The 20,574-nt window shown below is 37.9% G+C and overlaps 1 protein-coding gene across 15 annotated transcripts in view; it reads right to left on the bottom strand.

Annotated features, from left to right (window-relative positions):
- Positions 1–4,124: 4,124 nt before the first annotated feature.
- LOC133850473 (neural-cadherin) overlaps positions 4,125–20,574 on the bottom strand; it is a 202,105-nt gene continuing 185,655 nt past the window's right edge. For 8 of the 15 annotated variants that reach the window (XM_062286578.1, XM_062286577.1, XM_062286576.1 and 5 more), the window contains 6 exons: positions 17,456–19,757; positions 16,990–17,160; positions 15,855–16,096; positions 9,062–9,274; positions 8,263–8,433; positions 4,125–7,849 (listed from right to left, as the gene is read on the bottom strand). In XM_062286578.1, coding sequence (XP_062142562.1) covers positions 7,728–7,849; positions 8,263–8,433; positions 9,062–9,274; positions 15,855–16,096; positions 16,990–17,160; positions 17,456–19,757 — 3,221 coding nt within the window. In that variant the 3' untranslated portion in view covers positions 4,125–7,727. Of the gene's footprint in view, positions 7,850–8,262; positions 8,434–9,061; positions 9,275–11,286; positions 11,526–15,854; positions 16,097–16,989; positions 17,161–17,455; positions 19,758–20,574 lie in introns of those variants that run through there. The other 7 variants (XM_062286579.1, XM_062286581.1, XM_062286586.1 and 4 more) reach the window with 2 other exon arrangements.

The following is a 20,574-nucleotide window of genomic DNA, read 5'->3' as shown; positions in this document are numbered from 1 at the left end:
ATTTGCAGTAAAAAATCCTAGTTATTGACCCCACACTCACGGCAAATTGTATTGATTTTGGTTGAGAAATTTTATGACGGCAGTCAGCTTACTAAGTTGTTTCCTTTTTTGTTGTTTCATCTTTTTGTTAGCTACTTTCTTTTCCTCTCTTCGGCACTCTTTGCTCTTTTACTACTTTTAAATAAATCAAAGATTTTTCTTTTTTGCTTAAGTGCTGCAGTTTATGGAATTACTTTTGTCCTGGCATCCGGAGAGAGGAAGAGAGATGCTGCAAAAAATTTAGATAAAATATTTTCGAGAGCACTTTAAATATTTGCCGATTGGCTTTTGTCCTTTTTGGATGGCTGTGACTCAGCTGGCATCCTTGACCTTAAATGCAAATTGGCAACTTGCTCGATAGCTTAGGGACGGATGCTTCTACTAACTATTCTCTGTGGAAAATAACTAAAAGGTACAAGACGCTGCCCACAACAAAGTCTGCTTTTAGAGACCCTGCTGGAGGCTGGTGCCGCACTAGCCGTGACAAAGCAGAAGTGTTTGCCAACAATTTAGAGCAACGTTTTAGGCCACATGACTTTGCGCCAGAGAGCCATCGCCGAATGATTGCGGAGTCACTTGAAACTCCGTTTCAAATGGCCTTGCCCGCAGATCCTGTCCCGCTGGACGAAGTTAAACATTTAATTTCGAAATTAAAAGTGAAGAAAGCCCCTGGCGAGGACTTGCTGGACAACAGGACCATCAGAATACTTCCAGATCAAGCTTTGCTATTCTTGGTCCTCATCTTTAACAGCATCCTGCGTTTGGGATACTTTCCGAGAGCTTGGAAGTCGGCGAGCATCATTATGATACTCAAACCAGGAAAGCAACCATCAAATGTGGATTCTTACAGGCCTATCAGTCTTCTTCCTTCTTTAGGAAAAATAATGGAGAGACTGATTCTGAACAGAATGATGAGTGTCGAGGCTGTCACCCGTGCGATTCCCAAGTTCCAGTTTGGTTTTCGCAGACAGCATGGCACCCCAGAGCAACTCCATAGAGTTGTCAACTTTGCGCTGGAGGCCTTGGAGGAGAAAGAGTACGCGGTGGCTGCTTTCTTGGATATCCAGCAAGCTTTTGACAGAGTGTGGCACCCCGGACTTCTTCACAAAGCAAAGAACTTGCTAACACCTCAGCTTTTCTTGCTAATAAGGAGCTTCTTAGAAGGACGCACTTTTCATGTGATGACCGATGGTTATAAATCGTCGACCAAGTCTATAGAAGCGGGTGTTCCTCAAGGTAGCGTGCTTGGCCCAACATTGTACACACTATTCTCTGCTGACATGCCAACCCACTCGTCAATCACAGCACTTGCACGAAAGGATACTCTGATTGCAACCTATGCTGACGATACCGCGGTGCTCACCAAAAACAGCTCCATAGATCTTGCAAAAATAGGTCTCCAAGAATATTTAGATGCATTCCAGGAATGGGCTAGGAATTGGAACGTGTGCATCAATGCAGATAAATGCGCAAACATGACCTTCGCAAATCGTATGCGCAAATGCCCGTGTGTGACGCTTAATGGTAGAGTGTTAGCCCACTCAGCATCTCACAAATACCTAGGAGTCATTCTAGACAGAAGACTCAATTTTGAAAGCCATGTCAAGTCGCTGCTGCACTCATATAAAACCAAAATAAATCGTATGTCCTGGCTACTCTCCGCTAAAAACAAGCTTTCACTGGACAACAAAGTTCGAATTTTCAAGTGCATCTTAGCTCCGAGCCTGTTCTATGCAATACAGGTGTATGGTATCACAGCTAAAATGCACCTCAACAAAATACGAGTACTGCAAGCCAAAACGCTGAGGCGGATCTCAGGAGCTCCATGGTACATGAGAACGGCGGACATCGAGCGCGACCTCAAAGTACCAAAAATTGGCGATAGAATACAGACAATTGCCCAAAAATATACAGAGAGGCTTGGAGGTCACCCTAACAGCCTGGCTAAGCGCCTAACGCCAGCTCATCGCACTACAGTCAGGAGAAGACTTAAACGATGTCATCCTCAAGACCTGCTGGCTCGGGTCTTGACCTAATAATTAACAGAGATTTCCTTATATCCTTAGGTTCAATTTACACAATCTTTATTTACTTTATATTTATTATGCGCTGCTGCCATAATTAATTTTCTCTTTATTATTTCTGATTTGATTAAGTTGCCCAGTTAGGTAACAGTGCACCTTTCTTTGTTATCATTTCGTTATTATTTTTAAAAAAAAAAAAAAAAAAAAAAATACAAATTTGAAATTGAAGCTTTAAAAATTACATTTTTTGTAGCATACTTTGAGGGTGTACAGAGGATCTTTTTTCGAAAACAAGCTATATTTCAGCGATATCCTGCTGCATTTTGAAAGGACACATATTGTTGGGATCGTAAGGACCAACTCTATCGATCTCCATCAAAAATGTATGGGGTCATCTAAGGATCCAACACTTGAAATTTTTTGGTCCGAGGCTCATGAGAATAATAATAAGGATTGGCTAAGTGTATGATAACTCGGGAACTACAAGGACAATTCGAATGTCCTTTGGCAGGATGATAGCTCTCATTAAAAGATTTAGTTTGACATAGGACTCGCAAGGATCAGACAGGATACGGCCGAGAAATACAGTATTTTCGGTATTTAAAAAAGTCCTTCCAATTTGGGTGTTTGCAGGACATTCGTCCTTTTGGGTATGGCAATCGGTTTCATTTCAAAAGAGTTATCCTTGTACCAAAGGACATCCCGATCGTCCTTCAAAGAGCCGAGATATGGCGGATTTTTCGAATTTTGACAATTTTTCTATACTCACCCCTTAGAAAAATTTAAGGTTGATTATTTAAATTTTTATAGCATACTTTGAGGGTGCAATGCTAAGAATCTGTTTTCGCACTTTCAGAACACACTCATTGCTAGGATCGCAAGGAGCAACTCTATCGATTGCCATCGCTTTCTGCCTCCAGCTCAAATATTTATGAGTCCCAGCCAGAGCCTTGTTCATCATATCTAATAAGTTTGTCATATTTTTCATTGACGCCTAAGACTGGAGGGAGTTTTGTGACGTTCCTCATTTGCAGTAAAAAATCCTAGTTATTGACCCCACACTCACGGCAAATTGTATTGATTTTGGTTGAGAAATTTTATGACGGCAGTCAGCTTACTAAGTTGTTTCCTTTTTTGTTGTTTCATCTTTTTGTTAGCTACTTTCTTTTCCTCTCTTCGGCACTCTTTGCTCTTTTACTACTTTTAAATAAATCAAAGATTTTTCTTTTTTGCTTAAGTGCTGCAGTTTATGGAATTACTTTTGTCCTGGCATCCGGAGAGAGGAAGAGAGATGCTGCAAAAAATTTAGATAAAATATTTTCGAGAGCACTTTAAATATTTGCCGATTGGCTTTTGTCCTTTTTGGATGGCTGTGACTCAGCTGGCATCCTTGACCTTAAATGGGAAAATTGAAATGAAAAGTAATTTTTAATTGGTTTTCCATATAACGTTACAGATTCTTTATTTAGTTCTTCGTTTTTTTTGTTTTTTGTTTTCGCTTTTCATTTTTTTTGCATTTTTCGCTTTTATAATAATTTCGTTTAATATAATTGCAATTGTTGTTGTTTCTTTTTGTTCTGTATAAATGTGGGTGTAATGTGTTTGTGTGTATATGTGTGTTTGTGTGTGTGTGTGTGTGAATTGCCTTAACTTACGATTCTTCCCGTTTCTCGACTGCTACCATAATCTGCTTACAATTTTCCACATTTTCAATAATTTTCAACTGTATTTTCCTGCTGATTTCTTCTTCTCGTTTTCCCCATTTTTATATTTTATTCATGTAGTTCGCATTGCAAATGCCAAGAGCTATCGATTTTGTTTTTGTTTTTGTTTTCATTATATTTTACTTTAGTTTCGCTTGCAGTGTACTTTTAATATTAGTCGTAATTTATTCATAAATTTTAATACTAGTTTCCGTTTGTTATATTTATTTTACTTCATTTTTGTGTTTTCTTTATTAATATTAATTTCTCTCATTTTGTTTTTACTGTATTTTTAAAGTGATTTTACATAATAATGTACTTATATGCAAATTTATCTAAAACTGCATTTGAAATCGGCTTTTGGTTTCTTTTTTTCTTTTTTGTTTTTGTCGGTTGTTGGTTTGTTTGGTTTTCTGGTTTTGTGATTTTCTGTTTATTTCCCATTTTTGCATTTCCATTTCATTTGACTTAATGTGATGCTGTTTTTTTTTTGTTATGTTTTATAGAGGATTCTTTTTTTTGCTTCTGTTGTTGTTTTGGTAAAAAATGCATACATTATAAATACATAGTTATCAAATAGTATCATGTCAGTGTATGTGTGTATGAGTGTATGTCTGTTTGTATGTTATATGACGTGTGTGTGTGTGTGTGTGTGCATTATTTATTTATAGTTTATGTTTATGTACTCGTATATGCCTCTAACTTACGTTACAAAATATATAACAAATATGTGTATAAATGAGTATATAATTTGTTTGCCTTTCTAATATCTGGTTTTCTCTATTTTTCTTTTCTTTCTCTTCTTCTCCTTTATGTGCTGCTGTATTGTAAATATAAAATATATCCGTACTGTAACTATTTGTGTAGCTTGGAAAGTCAACTTTTAAGTACGAATAATCGGCCTATACATAGAACATAATACCGACAAAAAGCTGGCAAAGAAGCTTTTAAATCTGAACTTAAGATTCGATGAATTTGCTTTAAAGTCTTTTTCTGAAATCAAATGATCAATTGGCAGTGTTTTAGTATTTTTTTTTTTAATTGCTGTACTGATCTTTAAAAGCATCTCGAAATGAATTGCACGCAATCAATATAGAATAAAAATTCTCTCGCATTTATCTCGAGTTTACTCGTTCGTAGTGTATTTTGTGTATATCAAATTTGTAACAGTAAATGTGCTTTAAAATGTTTTCTCTCTTTTTATGAATTCATCAAAAAACAAGTACAGCAAAAATGCATTTATTATTAGTATTCTCTTCATCATCATCATCTTCTCTACCATTTAAATATTCTTTTCGCTGTATGGTTTAACAATTACGTTAAAATCTTTGCACTTTTCAATAATCAACTCTTTTGTTGTAGTTTCTCTTTAGGTTAATTTTTTTTATGTTTTTATTTTTTGCTTTTTCTTTACTTTTCGATCTAATGAAAGCTGCGTACCTGCCTACAAAATGGACAAGGGTAAGGAGGGGGAACACAAAAAAAAACTTAATTGGCTTTTGCCTGGAAAACTCTATGATTTTATTTATGTATAGTCTATTTCACTTTATGTTCTGTTTGTTGTTGCTGCTGCTCATGCTGCTTCTTCTGCACTAACGATTTCATTTAAAATTGCTAAACTTGGCTGACTTTTTAATGCACAAAAATAGAAAAGATGAAATATTGAATGAAAACACATAAAATCAACGGAGAAATCAACTGAGATGCTCCGCTTTGCACTTTAGCAAACTATTTTAGTTGAAACACACACTTGCTTCAGCTTTATTGAGAATGAACGAAAAAAAAAACTTTTATGTTGTGAAAGTGAAATGTGGAACATCATTGTAAATATACTGTTGTGTGTGTGTGGATCTATATCTGTAACTGTATCTCTATGTGTGTGTACGTACGATGTATGCAACAAATGAAACAATAAACATTTTGGTTATTATTTTAAATTGCACTCATAACTGTGGCTCAACTTGTGGATTTGGTTTTGGCATCTCGCTCTTCTCTCTCTCTCTCTCTCTTTCTTTCTCCCGCCTAAAACAAAAAAATGTATGCCAGGCGAATCTTTATTGCACGGCCTCTAAAAATTGCTGCAACACAAAAAAAAATATATATATATGTACTATATATATAAACTAGCCCAATAACAGTTTTGCAGTAGTTTCTCATTCTTTCTCTGTTGAACTTGTTTTTATTTCAGTTTCAGTTTCTGTTTCTTTTTCTGTATTTGTATTTTGTCGTGTGGAAAAAGGTTATTTAAATGCAGTTGGTTTTGTTTTTGTTTTGTACGAGTAGTATTCATATTCATATTCATATTCATATATATTTATATTTATATGAAATGTGGTTTGAATGCTGTCATCTGTTTTCTTTTGTTTAATTTTCATTTTCATTTTCGTTTTATCTCGACTCTAGTTTAAATGACTTAATAAGACTTTTTAGGTTCTGCTACCAATTTCGTTTGCTTTAATTACTTGCTTTACGTGCTAATACTAATAATATATACAATGTAAAATACTTGTCTTTATCATATAAGTTTAATGATTTCTTTCACGTTTTCTTTTTTGTTTTTCTCTTTTGAAGTATTCCATTTAATTATATCAATTGCGCTAAGTTCATCTAAAGGTAATTCTCTCATTTTTTTTGTTTTGTTTTTATCATTTTACCCACTAGCAGCTGCTAGTCAGATTTTCATCTTCATTTTTTTCCAGTGTGTGTGTATAGAGATTTAGCTTAATTTTGTTTTAGAATATCATTTGTAGGAGTATCTTTTTGTTTTGTTTTCTTTTCTTTAAAAGGACTGCTCTCGCATTTGAATTTCGGGACAATTCCACAAACATTTCAATAAATTCTCGCGAAATTGTTACGTGCTTGGAGCTGGAAACAGAGACCTGTAAGTTTTCTATCTTTTTTGTTGTCTGAAAGAAACAGTTTCCGTCTAGTTTCCCGCATTTTTGTTCTGCTTCTTTTGTGTTTTAGTTGTAAATCTTTAGTGATACACTCAAATATGGCGGACACACACTAAACGCCCCTTGTAATGTCAGTTAAAAATTGTTAATTTATTTATATAGTATGTATATTTAATTATGTTTTTGTTTTTTTTGCATGTATATATGTACGTGTTATGATGGAACGAAAACAGTCTTTGGGTATTCATTTTATATAAAGTTGTTTAATTATATATTTGTTTTTCTGTATTTGTAAATCTTAGAAATTAATTGTAAGTCAACACAATCTAATACTCGTTTTTAAGTAAATTCATTAATATCAAAATGAATGTTAAAACTAAATCGTATCGAGAGAGAATTTCGTTTGGCCTCGTGACCTAAAATGACTTGCATGGAAGCCAAACGGAAATCAATAACTTAATATGTAAAACCTAAACGTATCGAGTATCAAATAATAATTACAATAATCTACAAATTAATATGCACAACAAATAGAATTCGAATATATATGTATAATTAAATGTTCATCTTGCATCGCTTTCGCACAAAACACACGAAATTATAGCTAGAAATTCTTCATACACACTTGCCTAAACTAACTTTGGTATGCTCTCTCATCCATTTGCTCTGCCTAAATCTCAATTCACGGTACGACGAAACGCATTTTGAATTTTGCTGCGTTCACGCACTTAATAAATTAATTATAATAATTGTTTAAATTTAAATGCTGATGAAGTATTTATACAAATGTCATTTTACGTCTCATGTGTGTTGAAGATTTCTATTCCTCTTTTTCTTTTTGTTTTGTTTTTTACGAAGTTTTGTTTTGTTTGAGAATTAACTTAGTTTTTGCCAACGATAGCTGGATGCTTCTTTGGTTGCGCTTCTTTGTGTGTAAGTCAGCTGGGGGAATTTCTGTTACGCATTTTTACTGTTCTATGCCCTATATCCTCATTTTAAATGCAACTTTTTTTTTTGTGGCTACTCATCTGTGTGATCCTCAATCCCGCTTCTCACGTGGAAACTTACAACTCGAGCTCGGTACTATGAGGATTAGGCGCCTCGGGGCCATACATATTGGCCAGCTTATCGAATCGAGGCCCCCAAGCGCCTAGATAATCGTATTCCTGTTGCTCATCATCAGTGCCTGCAAAGAGTGCGAATCAAAGAGTTAGTCAAAACGATTTTAATTATACATTTGTGTTAACAAAAGTGGTAAAATTGTACCATGCTTATTGCTTAAAAAAGTAGTTCTTGTTTAGCATATTTCTGCCTAATTTTACACCCAATATTCAGCGGTTCTTGAGCGTTGCTGCCCTGGAAATGTCAAAAAGAATTTTAGAACCATAAATTAAACGGAAAACCCACAGTCTGTCTACTTTATGTTTTCTAGCCTACTTATCGAGAAGGGAGAGCAGCAGCAGCTACACTGCCTGCCAGCGATTGTGTTCCAGTTTCAGTTATTTGCTGGATATTGGGTGCAAAATTCTAGTCATGGTAAGCTCAGAGAAATGCTAATGACATAGCCATAATCAAAAATTGTAGTAGTAGTATACGAACCTGAGGCCAGTGAGCTGAGTGAACCGGCTGTGCTGCCGCCGCCTTCGTATGCATAATTACGCAAATCATCGAAGGGCGGGGCATTTGGATCGCCATCGGCGCGCTTTTTATGCTCCTCGATGAACATGCCCACATTGGGCTCCTGGCCAGGCATGAGTGTCATCACGGGATCTGTAAATAATGAAAGCAAGCAAACAACAATGTCAGTTCGTGCATTAATAAAGGCCAATAACCGTTGATATTGCTCATTTGAGTGATGCAAACCAAACGTAATTTTCATCAATAACGTTTTTTTGTATAATTAAGGAAGGTATATACATATAATTGTAATTCTGTATTGCAGAAAAGAGTTGTCAATTTTTGATATCTCACCCGTAATTTGAAAACTTAAAGCTTTATTAAAATTCAATATTGTTCGCAATACATTTTTCATACTTTCATTTTGGTGAATAAGTTTTACAAATAATTCAAGTACTTTTAAAAAAGAACATCACCCTGCAATTCATTCTAGTTTATCGGTCAAAAAGTCTGCTAAAAATTTAAATAGTCACGGTCAACTCTGGCTGAGTTGTTGAATATATTTATGAACATAGTTGTATGTTGCATATAATCCAATAAGCTCACTTAACAGTTGTTTAGTTATTTTTGCAATAATACCAAAATACTACGAAAAATGCAATTTGAAATTCTGTATGCTGCACTGGATTGGTGCATATTTGAAGTCGATTAAAAATAGTTTAAAATTGATCGAATATATATTCGAGTAAAAATATAGAATTTAAAATTGAACAGCACTTACACATAATTGGCATTTTCATAGGCGCCAGCTCAGGGGGCATTGGACCACCGATGGGTATCTGCAATGGAGTGATATCGAAGGCGGTCATGTCATCCTCGCCGCCGCCCTCATCATCATAGTTGATGATATTCTCGCGTACATCGTCATCGGGTCCGGGATATTTGATGTGCGCCTCTCGACGTCGATTGTAGACCACAAATACGAGTACGAGTACTGTGTTGTGAATATGAATAGAATAGCTTGATTAGTTTGAATACACAACTCGTTTGGAGGGTCATAGCATATGCAACAACAAAACGAAATTAAATAAACTTGAGTTTAGCATGCAAAAGCCATTTAAATCGACAATTTTTACTAACGTAACGTAAAGCAATTTCATCTAAAATGGGAAACTACGAACTATGCTGGCAAAAATCTCTGCTATCTCTGCTCGCGCACTTTACAATTGCCACAACAAAAATATATATAGAAAAATTCTTAATTAAATTCTTACCAACAAAATAAAAATACTGGGAAATTGCATAAAATGTGCTATAAGCAATATATAGAAAAAAATAGCACGCGCGAAAAAAATGTATATATACAAAAAAAAAAAAGAAATCAAGATAGAAGGAGCAAAAAAAAAATGAACAAACAAATATGGCGCAGATTGTCCCAGTTTCTGCTGAGTTTTGTGGCTGTTACAGTTACAGTTACAGTTCTCTCAAAATTGTTGGGCAAAATGGCAAAATCGAGCTGCAGGCGCGCCATTGTCCTGCTTTCCTTTTGCCATCTCTTTTGCACTTGGCCCAACGTTGTCCTGTTTCGTTTTGGCTGTGTTTTCTAATTTTGTCTGCGCGTATTTCAACATATTGCAGCATCTGTTGCACAGCAAAGTTTTTCCTTTTTTTTTTTGCGTTGTTGTTGTTTCTGTTTCGTGGCCACCGCAGCCGTAGAAGTTGGCCCCAAGTAATTTGCCTGGCCAAGACACACACACAAGGCCAAGACACAAACAGAAGAAGAGAAGGAGAGTCTCAACTTTGTCCGAGCAGCTGGCAATGGCCTCAAAATGGACGTCGCGTAATTGCAATTATTGTGTTACTCAAATTCACATTTCTCGGTTTTGCTTTTCCATTTTCATTTTCGTTTTCGTTTCTTTCTGCGTTCGTTTTCCACACATACGCATTCTTTGTTTAATTTACATTCCGTTGAGGTTTAAAAAAAAAAGAATAACAACTCGTCCATTCAATAAACTTTAATTTATGTGCATCGGTTGGCCGCATGTAATTTGCGGAAATGACTTTTGATATTTGCCACGGCTACTTACAAAGGCGCTCAGAGCGAGAGACAGCCTGTTTGTGTGTGTGTCTGTGTGTGTGGGCGTGGCAAAATGGTAAATGTATGGCTTAATTAATTTTCTGGCGTTGGCAATTCCATAAATATTTAAATGACACACGCGTATACGAGAATGCCGAGCTGAGCTGCCCGTTCAATACCTTTCATAAGAATCCAATAAAAAGAAAGTACGCGTACTTATAGATACACAGCGAGTGTGTGTTCTAGGTTACAAAATCGCAGACTGATGTAAAGCAGATTATTGCGGATTTTAAATTGTTGAATTCCTTGGCTGGGAATATATTCCACATATTCATAATTTGGGAATGCAAATTGTTCAAATGTAGCTTTGTTTTCGTGAAATTCCATCGATGTAGAATTTGTGAAATTCACAAAAAGTCTGATAAATGTCGCGAGCATTGACCAAAATATAATTCATAATTTGGAATGAGAATTTACATCGAAATATCAATTGCAAAAACATGAATTAATTTATTATTAATATGCGCCCACATATTGGAATTCACTGTAATTTTAATTTAAGTAATTTCAGTTTTTATGCCCGACAAATTGTAATTGAGAACATAACGCAAATGAATCCAAAATGAAATGAAATGAAACTTGATATTCTTGCAAATTGAAATCGATTAATAATAAGTGTTGCAAGTAATATGCAAATAAATTTACAAATTATTGGAAAAGGCAATTGTAAAGTCAATGCAGAGCAGCTAGTTATAAAAATATCTTTACGTTGGCCATGCAAATTGTTTGCCAAGACTTACTTACTTGAGAGTTTGGTATAGCGTATTAGTTTACAAGTTACTTAACCTTAAGTTACGACATCGTTTGCCCTTTCACCTTGTTTATGCTACCGTACTCTATGTGTGTGTGTGTGTGTTTTGTATACTTACATATCAGCGTGCTGAGGCAAAGGACGAGGGCAATAATAAAATCACGCGACGGTGTCAACACCCCAGAGGCCAATAACTCCAGTTCACAGTGCATGCCCGTGTAGCCCAGAAGGCATTGGCATTCGTATTTCTTTGGCGGATGATGATCGCGACATCGACCGCCATTGCGGCAGGGGAACAACAAGCATTCGTTCTCGTTGACGCAAGTGCTGCCAGAGACTTTATAGCCCGCAGGACACCTAAACGTGACAATGGTGAGCCAGAGCCAGCAGGATAGCAGCAGCAGCAGCGAGGAGAGCACAGAAACCCCGAAAGCGTATCGATGTTGACAGCACCCGACAAAAAAGTTTCATTTCATTTCGAGAGGTGTGTGCGGTGTGTGTGTGTGTGTGTGTGTCGAGGTGTTTGTGTGTGTGTGTGTGGTTGAATGTGGCGTGTTGGAAAACAAAAAGGAGATTATTTAAAAAATTTGTTGTTCATCATGCAATGGAAATATAGTATAGATGAGTGAGAGGAATTTGTTGGCTGTTGGTAAGTTTATGTAGCTGAGTATGGTAGATGTATTTGTAGTTGAAGAGATGTATCTCTGTATTCCTAGCTGAATATTGTAGATGTATCTCTATACTAAATGTATTTGTAGCTGTGTATGGTCGATGTATTTGTAAGTGAGCTGATGTACATATCTGAGTATGCATACTTTAAATGTCTCTTTATCTAAGTATCGTAGAAGTATCTATATCTGCATGTAGGTGTATATCCGTATAGTACATGTATCTGTATCTGTATCTTTATGTGTGTGTAACTCCGTACAGTGGACGTATCTTTATTAGTTTGTAGTTATATCTGTGCATAACAGATGCATCTCTATCTGTATGAAGGTGAATCTGTAACTGTATCTTTGTGTTGTTAAATTTGTGTATGGCATCTGTTTGTTACTATAACTGTGTCTAGTGGATATATCATACGCAGATGTATCTTTAGCTCAATCTGCGTATGATGTATATATTTATATCTGTATCTGTATCTGTATCCGAGTCTTTGCTTTGTTCGTTCTGCACTTTTGTTATACGACTACGTCAACGTTATACGACCGCTGCGATTTTTCTGTTTGCTTTTCAATTTCACAGCAGCGCAAATGTTATGCATATGAGCCTGTGTGGGTAGCATGTGTGTGTATTCTGTGTGTTGTGGAACTGTCAGAAAGTCTTATGAAACGTTCGGTTTTTCGTTGGCAGTTTAAGGGTTTCGTTTCGTTTCAGCATTGACAAAACTTTATGCATTTATGCTGGTGTATACAACGGGTCACGCCCACAACTCTAACAGCCCCCAACTCGCTGAAGTTGTAGCTGGCAACATGGAACTTAAGTGCACTTTTGTTTTGCCACTTGCACTTTCTATCTTGTGTGTTGTTCTTGTTGCTGCTTTATTGTTATGATTATGCTGCAATTGTTGTGGAATTGAATAAAGTTTTTCGACCCTCTTTGCTTGCTTTTTTTTCCTCAGGCATTTGAATGCTTTTGGCACTACCATAAGTTTCTTTTGATTAGTTCGCAGAGATAAACAGAAAGAGAGCGACAGAGAGTTGACATGTTTTTTTCTTTGCAGGTGCTGAGTGTGACCTTCGCTGTGATCCTTTTAAATTCTTTAAAAGCTATTAGTGTGTTCTTTCAAGCGAAACACATTCAAGAGTTACTCCCTCTTACTACAGAAGAGAAAAGTCTTGCTTTTCTCACTCTGAAGAGATTATTACAAAGCTCGAGTTGTTGCTCATCCAAAAACTTTGTCAAAGTTATGCGAATATTTTTCTTTGCTCTTTTCAATTTCACTTCATTTTCCACTTTGCTGCTCATATTTTTTTCTTGTGCTCTTCTTTGGCGTAGTGCAAATGCAAAAATAATGATAAAACTGGCAAGTTTGGGGCTTGTTGTTTGGCATTCTCGTTTTCGTTTCGTTTTGTTTTTGTCCCGCCATCAGAAAAGTCAATGGAACAATGCCTTTTGAATACTTTTCAAATGCAGACATTAGACACTTGGTTGATATATTGACGATTATTGGCAAATGCCAGAGATTTGGCCAAAAGACTTTTCTTGACCAAAAGATAACAAAAAAAAAGCAAAGTAGAGCGAGCTAACAAAAGCGACGCACAGCGGCCAGTAGCTGAAGCACAAAGGCAACCAATGGTCTGCTGGCAAAAAGTTTCACACTAAATCAGCGGCAGTTTTTGGCTTCGAATGAAAAGTTCGCATAGTTTTTTCGCCTTTTGGGTTTCTTTTGCTGCTGTCTGATTGCTCCCAAGTGCGTAGTTAAAGCTGATCAAAAGTGGGTACTTGATAATTTTCTCTTCGTCTTCTCTGTCTCCCCCTTTTTCATGCCATATTTTACGTCATTAAGTTTTACTTAAAGTTTTTGGGAGCAGGAAACAATTTGCTTTTGCTTCTTCCTTTTGATCATTATTTACCTACAAATGTGCAAACACAGTCAGAAGATTTGTGTGCAGTACTTTATATGTGTGTGTTTGCGCTGTTCGAGGCAGGCAGCAGCAAATGCTTTCAAGTTGTATTTAATAGAAATTTCGCCAAGTCACAGATGGCCAAAAATAGACATAAGAAATGCTCGCGAGGCAAAACAAAACACACATTGTGATTGCGACTGCGACTGAGACTTAGGAAGAGAACCTGGCAGAACGACTCCTTTGAGCTGTCTAGCAACTTTAACTCCCATTACTCTACTACTCTATCTATCCCCATATCTACTTTCTACTATTTTCTGGCTCAAGTGCTTGCGTTCCATTGTGATTTTTCGAAATGCCAAAGCTTAAATCTGCCATTGCCAACTCCTAAGTTTTGGCCTTCACTTCGCTTCGCTTTGCTTTGCTTTGCTGCACGTTGCTTTGCTGCCTTTTTAAACCTGATGGGCAACTTGTATCTTTGACTGCACATTTATTATCTTACCTGAAGGCATTTGAGCTCTTCAGGACTCCTCCAATGCTTAACTTCTTCAACCAAGTGCATTCAAGTGCGAGTGCCAGAGTGCCACAGTGGGAGTGTGTGTACTTTTCTTTTTAAGGGGCGTGACAGCTGAGTTACTTATTGTACCTCATATGGGCTAAGAAAAGTGGTTTTGCTTTAGACCTTCAAGCTTTCAAGCTTGATATGTTTGCCTTTGGCATATATATAGGAATATTTCATTTGTTTCTCCCAACAATTACGAAATTGTTAAGCTTCTGTTATTGTTTGAATACACATTGAGCTTACGTTTAATTCTAATCAATACCTAATTATCATAATTACTTGTTAGCCAAGAGAATTTCGATTAAGCCAATTATTGTGGCCTCGGATATTATTCAGAAATGGATGGATTTCAATGCAATAAAGGATTATCATAATAGTTATCAGCATGAAGAAAGGATTGTCTTTACAATTATAATGAATATTTATTTTAAAATACTTCCACACTTCAATATAAAGTTTAACTTCGATTGGAACATAATTTTTAAACTTGAATTTTCATCTTTGCCAATTGAACTTATAATTCAAATGGGCAAATGTTCTTTTTGTTGTATGAAAGCAATTGAAAGTTACTTTGTTTTCAGTAAAATGCGCTGCGTATTTAAAGTATTTTTCTAGAGTTATAAATGTTATGTTGGATAAGAAACATTGAAATATATATTTTGTGTACAATTTGCTAAGTAGAAGAACACTACGTACATACCTTTCAGTTTTGTTAAACGCTTATTTTGTAGCTTGACGTATTTAAGCTATTAAATATTTAAACACAGAGACATTGAACATAGAAACGTGGGTGAGGGGTGGAAGAGTAAATTGAAAATGTGCCATAAACAAAGAGTAAAGTACAAAGTTAAAGCTAACATAGTGAATGCACAACACATTTTTTTCAACATATATGGACATATAAGGATATATATAAATGTATGTATATGAATATCATGAACTAAGAATCACAAAGCTGGTAAATAACACAAAAATATAAAACATTTCTTTAGCTTTTTTTTTTGTGCCATGTTTGTTTGATAGGTATGATACATTTTTTTTTTTTTGTTTTGTTGTTTTGTGTTTCCAAATTCAGTGAGCTGTGATTCATTTTATGAATGAATCGAGGCATGTGCAAGCTGAATGATTGGATTTGTGCATTTGACATATGAATGAATGAGAGATGCTATGCGATGCGATGAGATGAGGTATGGTAAATGGTAAATGGTAAATGATTGTAAGGTTGTATGACATGATATGGTATACTATGGTTATGGCTAAATCAGTTTCTATTGGCGCAAAACAAATAAAACAATTGCCAGCGGGGGGAGGAAAGAGAAATGAAAACTCAAATGTTAAGCCACATGAGAGCGTTATGTGTTTTTTTTTTGTGAGGATGATTTTGCATGAATGATTTTCAATTTACAGGCTAATAAAATAGATGACGAAATAAGAGAGCGAGCGAAACTTTAATCACTACAACTAGTATTTGGATATATGTAGTATATAAAAACGAGCTATTCTTGTTGTTGTTGCATATACATATATGTAGATAGATTCTATTGGCAGATTGCTCACTCAGTATGATCAGCAGGCAAACGAGAATGGCAGCCAGAGCGCCCATGCTCAGCTTAAGGGTCTGACCCTCCTGAACCAGCTCACAGCTCTCGCCCCAGAAGCCGTCGGGGCAAATGCAGCGATAGCGCAGTCTCGGCTCTAGATTGATGCATGTGGCACCGTTCATGCAGGGCATGTCGAGGCACTCGTTGCGATCCATGCAACCCTTTGAATCGGGCGACATGATGCGTCCCTCGCCGCAACTGTTTGTGTGTGTGGCACAAACACAAATGCCACAGGCAAGCAACAACAAAATATTGGGGTTAACATTGAAAACGAATTACAAAAAAAAAACAAAATAAATACTATATACAGTATATGGTATATAGTAAAGTTAGCTAAGCAAATAATCAAAATGTGGGCCAATGGGTTTATTCTTATTCATTTGTTGTGTAGTCCAGAAAGTCTTTGTTGGCTGCTGCTTTTGTTTGGTAACGAAATACGTGAAAGCCCAAAAGCCAAATAATCACAAGAACGCCACGCGTGAAAGGCTCTCACTCTGTCTGTGTGTGTGAGAGTACGTTCGTATGTGTGTGTGTGTGTATGTGTGTAAGCTAGTGCCAGTGCAAGCGTGAAGAGGTGAGTGAGAGACAGAGAAAGAGAGAACGAGTGGGGGACAAGCACATATCGCTGGACTAATCCAATTGATTTGTCACGCAACGTTAGCTGACTAACTTGCGTGTGTGTGAGAGTATGAGAGTGTGTGTGTGTGTGTGTCCTGACTGGCGATGTCCTTTGATTGACGCCGCTTAAGCTCCACTTGCTTTATTTCATTTGTGATTTGTTTTATTTCTGGCACAGCCTTTAATTGATTAAGCCTAACGCAGGGATTTCTTTTCTTTTCATTCATTTTCTAGTTTGGTGATGTGTTAAGAAATACTTGCTCTGCTTGTAACACGTGGCGTATGCTTGATGCTCGGCATAACTGGCGAGTCTTTAAGCATGCTAGATGTGGTGTCTGTTTCATTTCTTGTTGCAGTCTGTCCGAGTCAATTTCATTTTGTATTGTCTTTAATTTTTTTGGTATTACGTTTTGATGAACGAAAATGCAATGCAAATGTGAAAAGTAATAAATAAGATTTCAAATAAAACTTACGTGCACTCGTAGACATTCCAGAGATCAACGCATTCGAAGGGATCGGGGCAAATGACATTCGAGCAGGGTTTGTTCGATGGACAACCCTTTTCCAGATTACGCGCCATGGTCGCTTGACCCCATTGCGTGCCATTCATGGCCGGAGGTAAAGGCAAGTGCTTGCCCTCAAGACTGCAAGAAGAGAGAACAGTAATTAATAAGAAATTGAAAATACTTAAAATAGAATATAATTAATAAAGCAAATAAATAAAGTAAAAAAATGTAATATTAATTCAAAAATACAAAATAGTAATTTCATGATAATTTCAGAAATTAAATGGAGAAATATATAAAATATTAATAAAAATTGTTAAACTTAAAACCAAAAATTAATTATAAAATAATAATACTAATGCGATCTCATATTCTATAATTGAAATATGAGTGTAAAGTAAATAAAGGATGAAAACACATTAAGTATACGCACCGTATGTCGTCGAGACAACTCTTCTGGTAGTCGGCGTACACCTCAAAGGTGCGCACACCCGTGTACTCCGCTTTGCCACCGGCATAGACACCCTCCTGCTTGTCTACCAGCAGCCATTGGTGGCCCACAAACTCAAAGGTCTCGTTGTAACGTCTTCCTTCGCCGCCATCCAACTCGAGAGTGGCTGCCGAGCCATAGCGATTGATGCGCACCACATGCCACTGGCCATCGTTGACGGCCACCGAATTGAGCCACAGATCCTTCTCCTCGGTGCGCAGCGAGTTCAGATTGTAACGGAAATGCAGACGCGCATCCTTGATCTCCAGGATGCCGTACTCTCGATTATGCTGATCGCTAACTCGGAATAATTCACCGTGCTCCTCGCGCGTTCTAAAGCGCAGCTGCACCTGAGTGCTAAAGCGATCGGGCTCAAAGCTCAGCGCATACTTCACATAACTCTGCGCCTTGAAGGTCGTCGGCACCGTGGGAATGTTGCAGGCAGGACCCGTCCAACCCGGACGACAATGGCAACGCGCCTCGGATAAGGAACCCACGCAATTGCCATGTTCCCAGCATCGTGCGGTGGCTTCAGTCTGAGCGCAGACCTCCTCGGTTTGGGGGCAACCCGCGACGCTGTTGCGCGAGAGTCCCGGATGCGCCAGATCGTAGAGCTTGGAGTTGTGCACCAGATTGCGAATGCAGCCATCGAAACCCTTGGCCGTGGGCATGTAATGCCAGAAGTACAGCGACTGATCGAATTGCTCGCGATACAAGCCGCCCACTTGCAGCGGGGCATTCACATTCAAGTACTCGTTGAAGGGCGGTATTTGTCCTCGTGCCTGGCATGACATGTCATCAAATTCGGGTGGCGTGCCATCCTCCATTTCACTGATCTCAGCTGACTTGCAAAAGTCGACAACCATGCGCACATTCTCCGTGTCCCAGAACAAATCAATGCGATGCCATTCGCCATCATCGAGCGTCTTCTTTGTCTTCACACGCAACTCCAAAGTGCCAGAGCCAAAGTCAATGAGCAAACGTGGATAGCCACGCTCCAATTCGAGTGCAATAAAGTCCGAGATGAGCATCTCATCACGTTCAGGCGGCACAATGGGTCCGTTATAGATGATCAATCCATCTGGTTTGCGTGTAATGAACTCCAGGCTCAAATGCGACTCGTCGCACATCTCCAGGGGCGGATACCAAGCCCAACCATTGCCGCGGAAGCTGCGCGTCGTCTGCTGGCAACGTGGTCCCGTGTAGCCGACGGGGCAAGAGCAATGCGGACCGAAGCGTGTGTCCACACAGCGTCCGCCATTGTGGCAAGGCGTGGTGCGGCAAGACTCGGGCTTGGTGAAGTTGCGTGCACCGCAAGTGCAATCTGCCAAGGTATCAACACGAACTCCAACGAGCGCCGTCTTGTTGGCATTCACCATGTAGGGCAGCGAGCTAATCTCCAGGGAATTGGTGCAGCTGCCTTCGCACATTTGATTCTCATACAAACACTCATCGATGCCAACCATTGTGATATTTATGCCCACATCCTTTTCGATCTCCTCGCGATGCATCAGCACAATACCATTCAACCTCACGGGTTTGTAGTAGGGCGAACCATGAGCCGAGAATCGCACATCGGTCAGCGGGGGATTGCGACGCTTGAGCTGCACACTAAAGATGTCCACATTCTCACGTTCCGTATTCAACAGATCCGCCAACTTGTCTCTGAAACGATCCAGCTTCGAGCGACTCAAGCTCTGGGTGCGATAATTCCACACGCGTATAAAGTCCTCATCGGAGATGCCCGAGAGACGCACTGAACCCGAGTTGATGACTGCTTCGTGGGGAATCTCACGCACTATGACGGTCACATTCGCTGGTACATCGGTCTGTGTGTGCTTCCGATCGTAGACCTTGAAGCGCAGATGGTAGCGTCCTTCGCGTGTGCCCGCTCGCATCGTCACCATTCCGGATTCTTCGTCGAGCTTGAAGCGCGGATTCTCGAGGCCTTCCCAGTAGAATCGCTTGTCGGGCAAATCCCAGTCATCCAAATCGTAGACATACACACGGCCAATGGGCGTATCGGGCGATTGTCCCTGGTAATTGTAAACGAAGATGTCCTTTGAGCCCGGCTGCATTTTGTTGTCGTTCACATCACCAATGATGACGGTGAGTGTGCTGGTGCCTGTCATCGCCGGTGAGCCGTGATCCTTGATCACAATGGGTATCATGTACTCCTTTTGCTGTTCACGATCGAAGGAGCGCAGTGAAGAGATCACAGCCATGCCATCGCCGTTGGCGCCCTCTGTTGTCGGGTAGAGGAAAGGTAATTGTGGGGAGAATTTATTAGTAATTGAAATTTAATTTTGTATTCCTTTGTATTTCTTTGTATTTGTATTGTATTATTGATTGGATTTGTTTATAAATATAATTCATTAGCAGAACTTATTGTAAATTTAATAATGGATTTTATCTAAATTTATATTGTTATTTCATTTAAAGTTAACTTATAATTAAAATTGGTAATGTCATTTTAGCTGAATTATTTCTTAAGAAATTAATCACAATATGAATAGACAGAGAATTGGGGAGAGCATAATTTGAACACTCTTTTGTGAAATTACTACTGTAAGGAAGTTTAATGGGATATTTCAAGTTTTATATTCTGAAATAACTTTATTTAATTTGTATATCTTAAACTTGATTATGAAGTTAATTGCATATAACATATTAAAATGTTATTTTCAACTTGGTTTTTCTTTGAACCTGCCTATACTAATATAATGTATGACATTTATGCATTATTTATTAAGAAACAAATTTGTCTTCCATTTAAAAATTTAATAAAAATTCCGTGCATTTCTAACTACTTCATTCAACGCTTTTTCATTAGCAAGCTTTTGTAGTCACCTCTGTCGTACATTCGTGTTGCTAGCACAGTTTTTATGCGACAGCTCAAAGTTCATTTAATTAACCTATGGTAGTAGGAGGTTGCCAAGCATATCTTCACATTTGAAGCAGTTAACTTTTGTGTGGCACTGTAGCTTGTTGCGAGCAAATTACACCAATGCTCTCTCTAATGACAAATTTATCTTAGCTGCTGAGCTTTTAAAAGCATTTTC

The sequence above is a fragment of the Drosophila sulfurigaster genome, chromosome 2L (genome assembly GCF_023558435.1).
Source record: "Drosophila sulfurigaster albostrigata strain 15112-1811.04 chromosome 2L, ASM2355843v2, whole genome shotgun sequence".
In the NCBI taxonomy this organism is placed as follows: Eukaryota; Metazoa; Arthropoda; class Insecta; order Diptera; family Drosophilidae; genus Drosophila; species Drosophila sulfurigaster.
The sequence above is the reverse complement of the archived record's forward strand: the minus strand, read 5'-3'. Positions and strand labels throughout refer to the sequence as shown.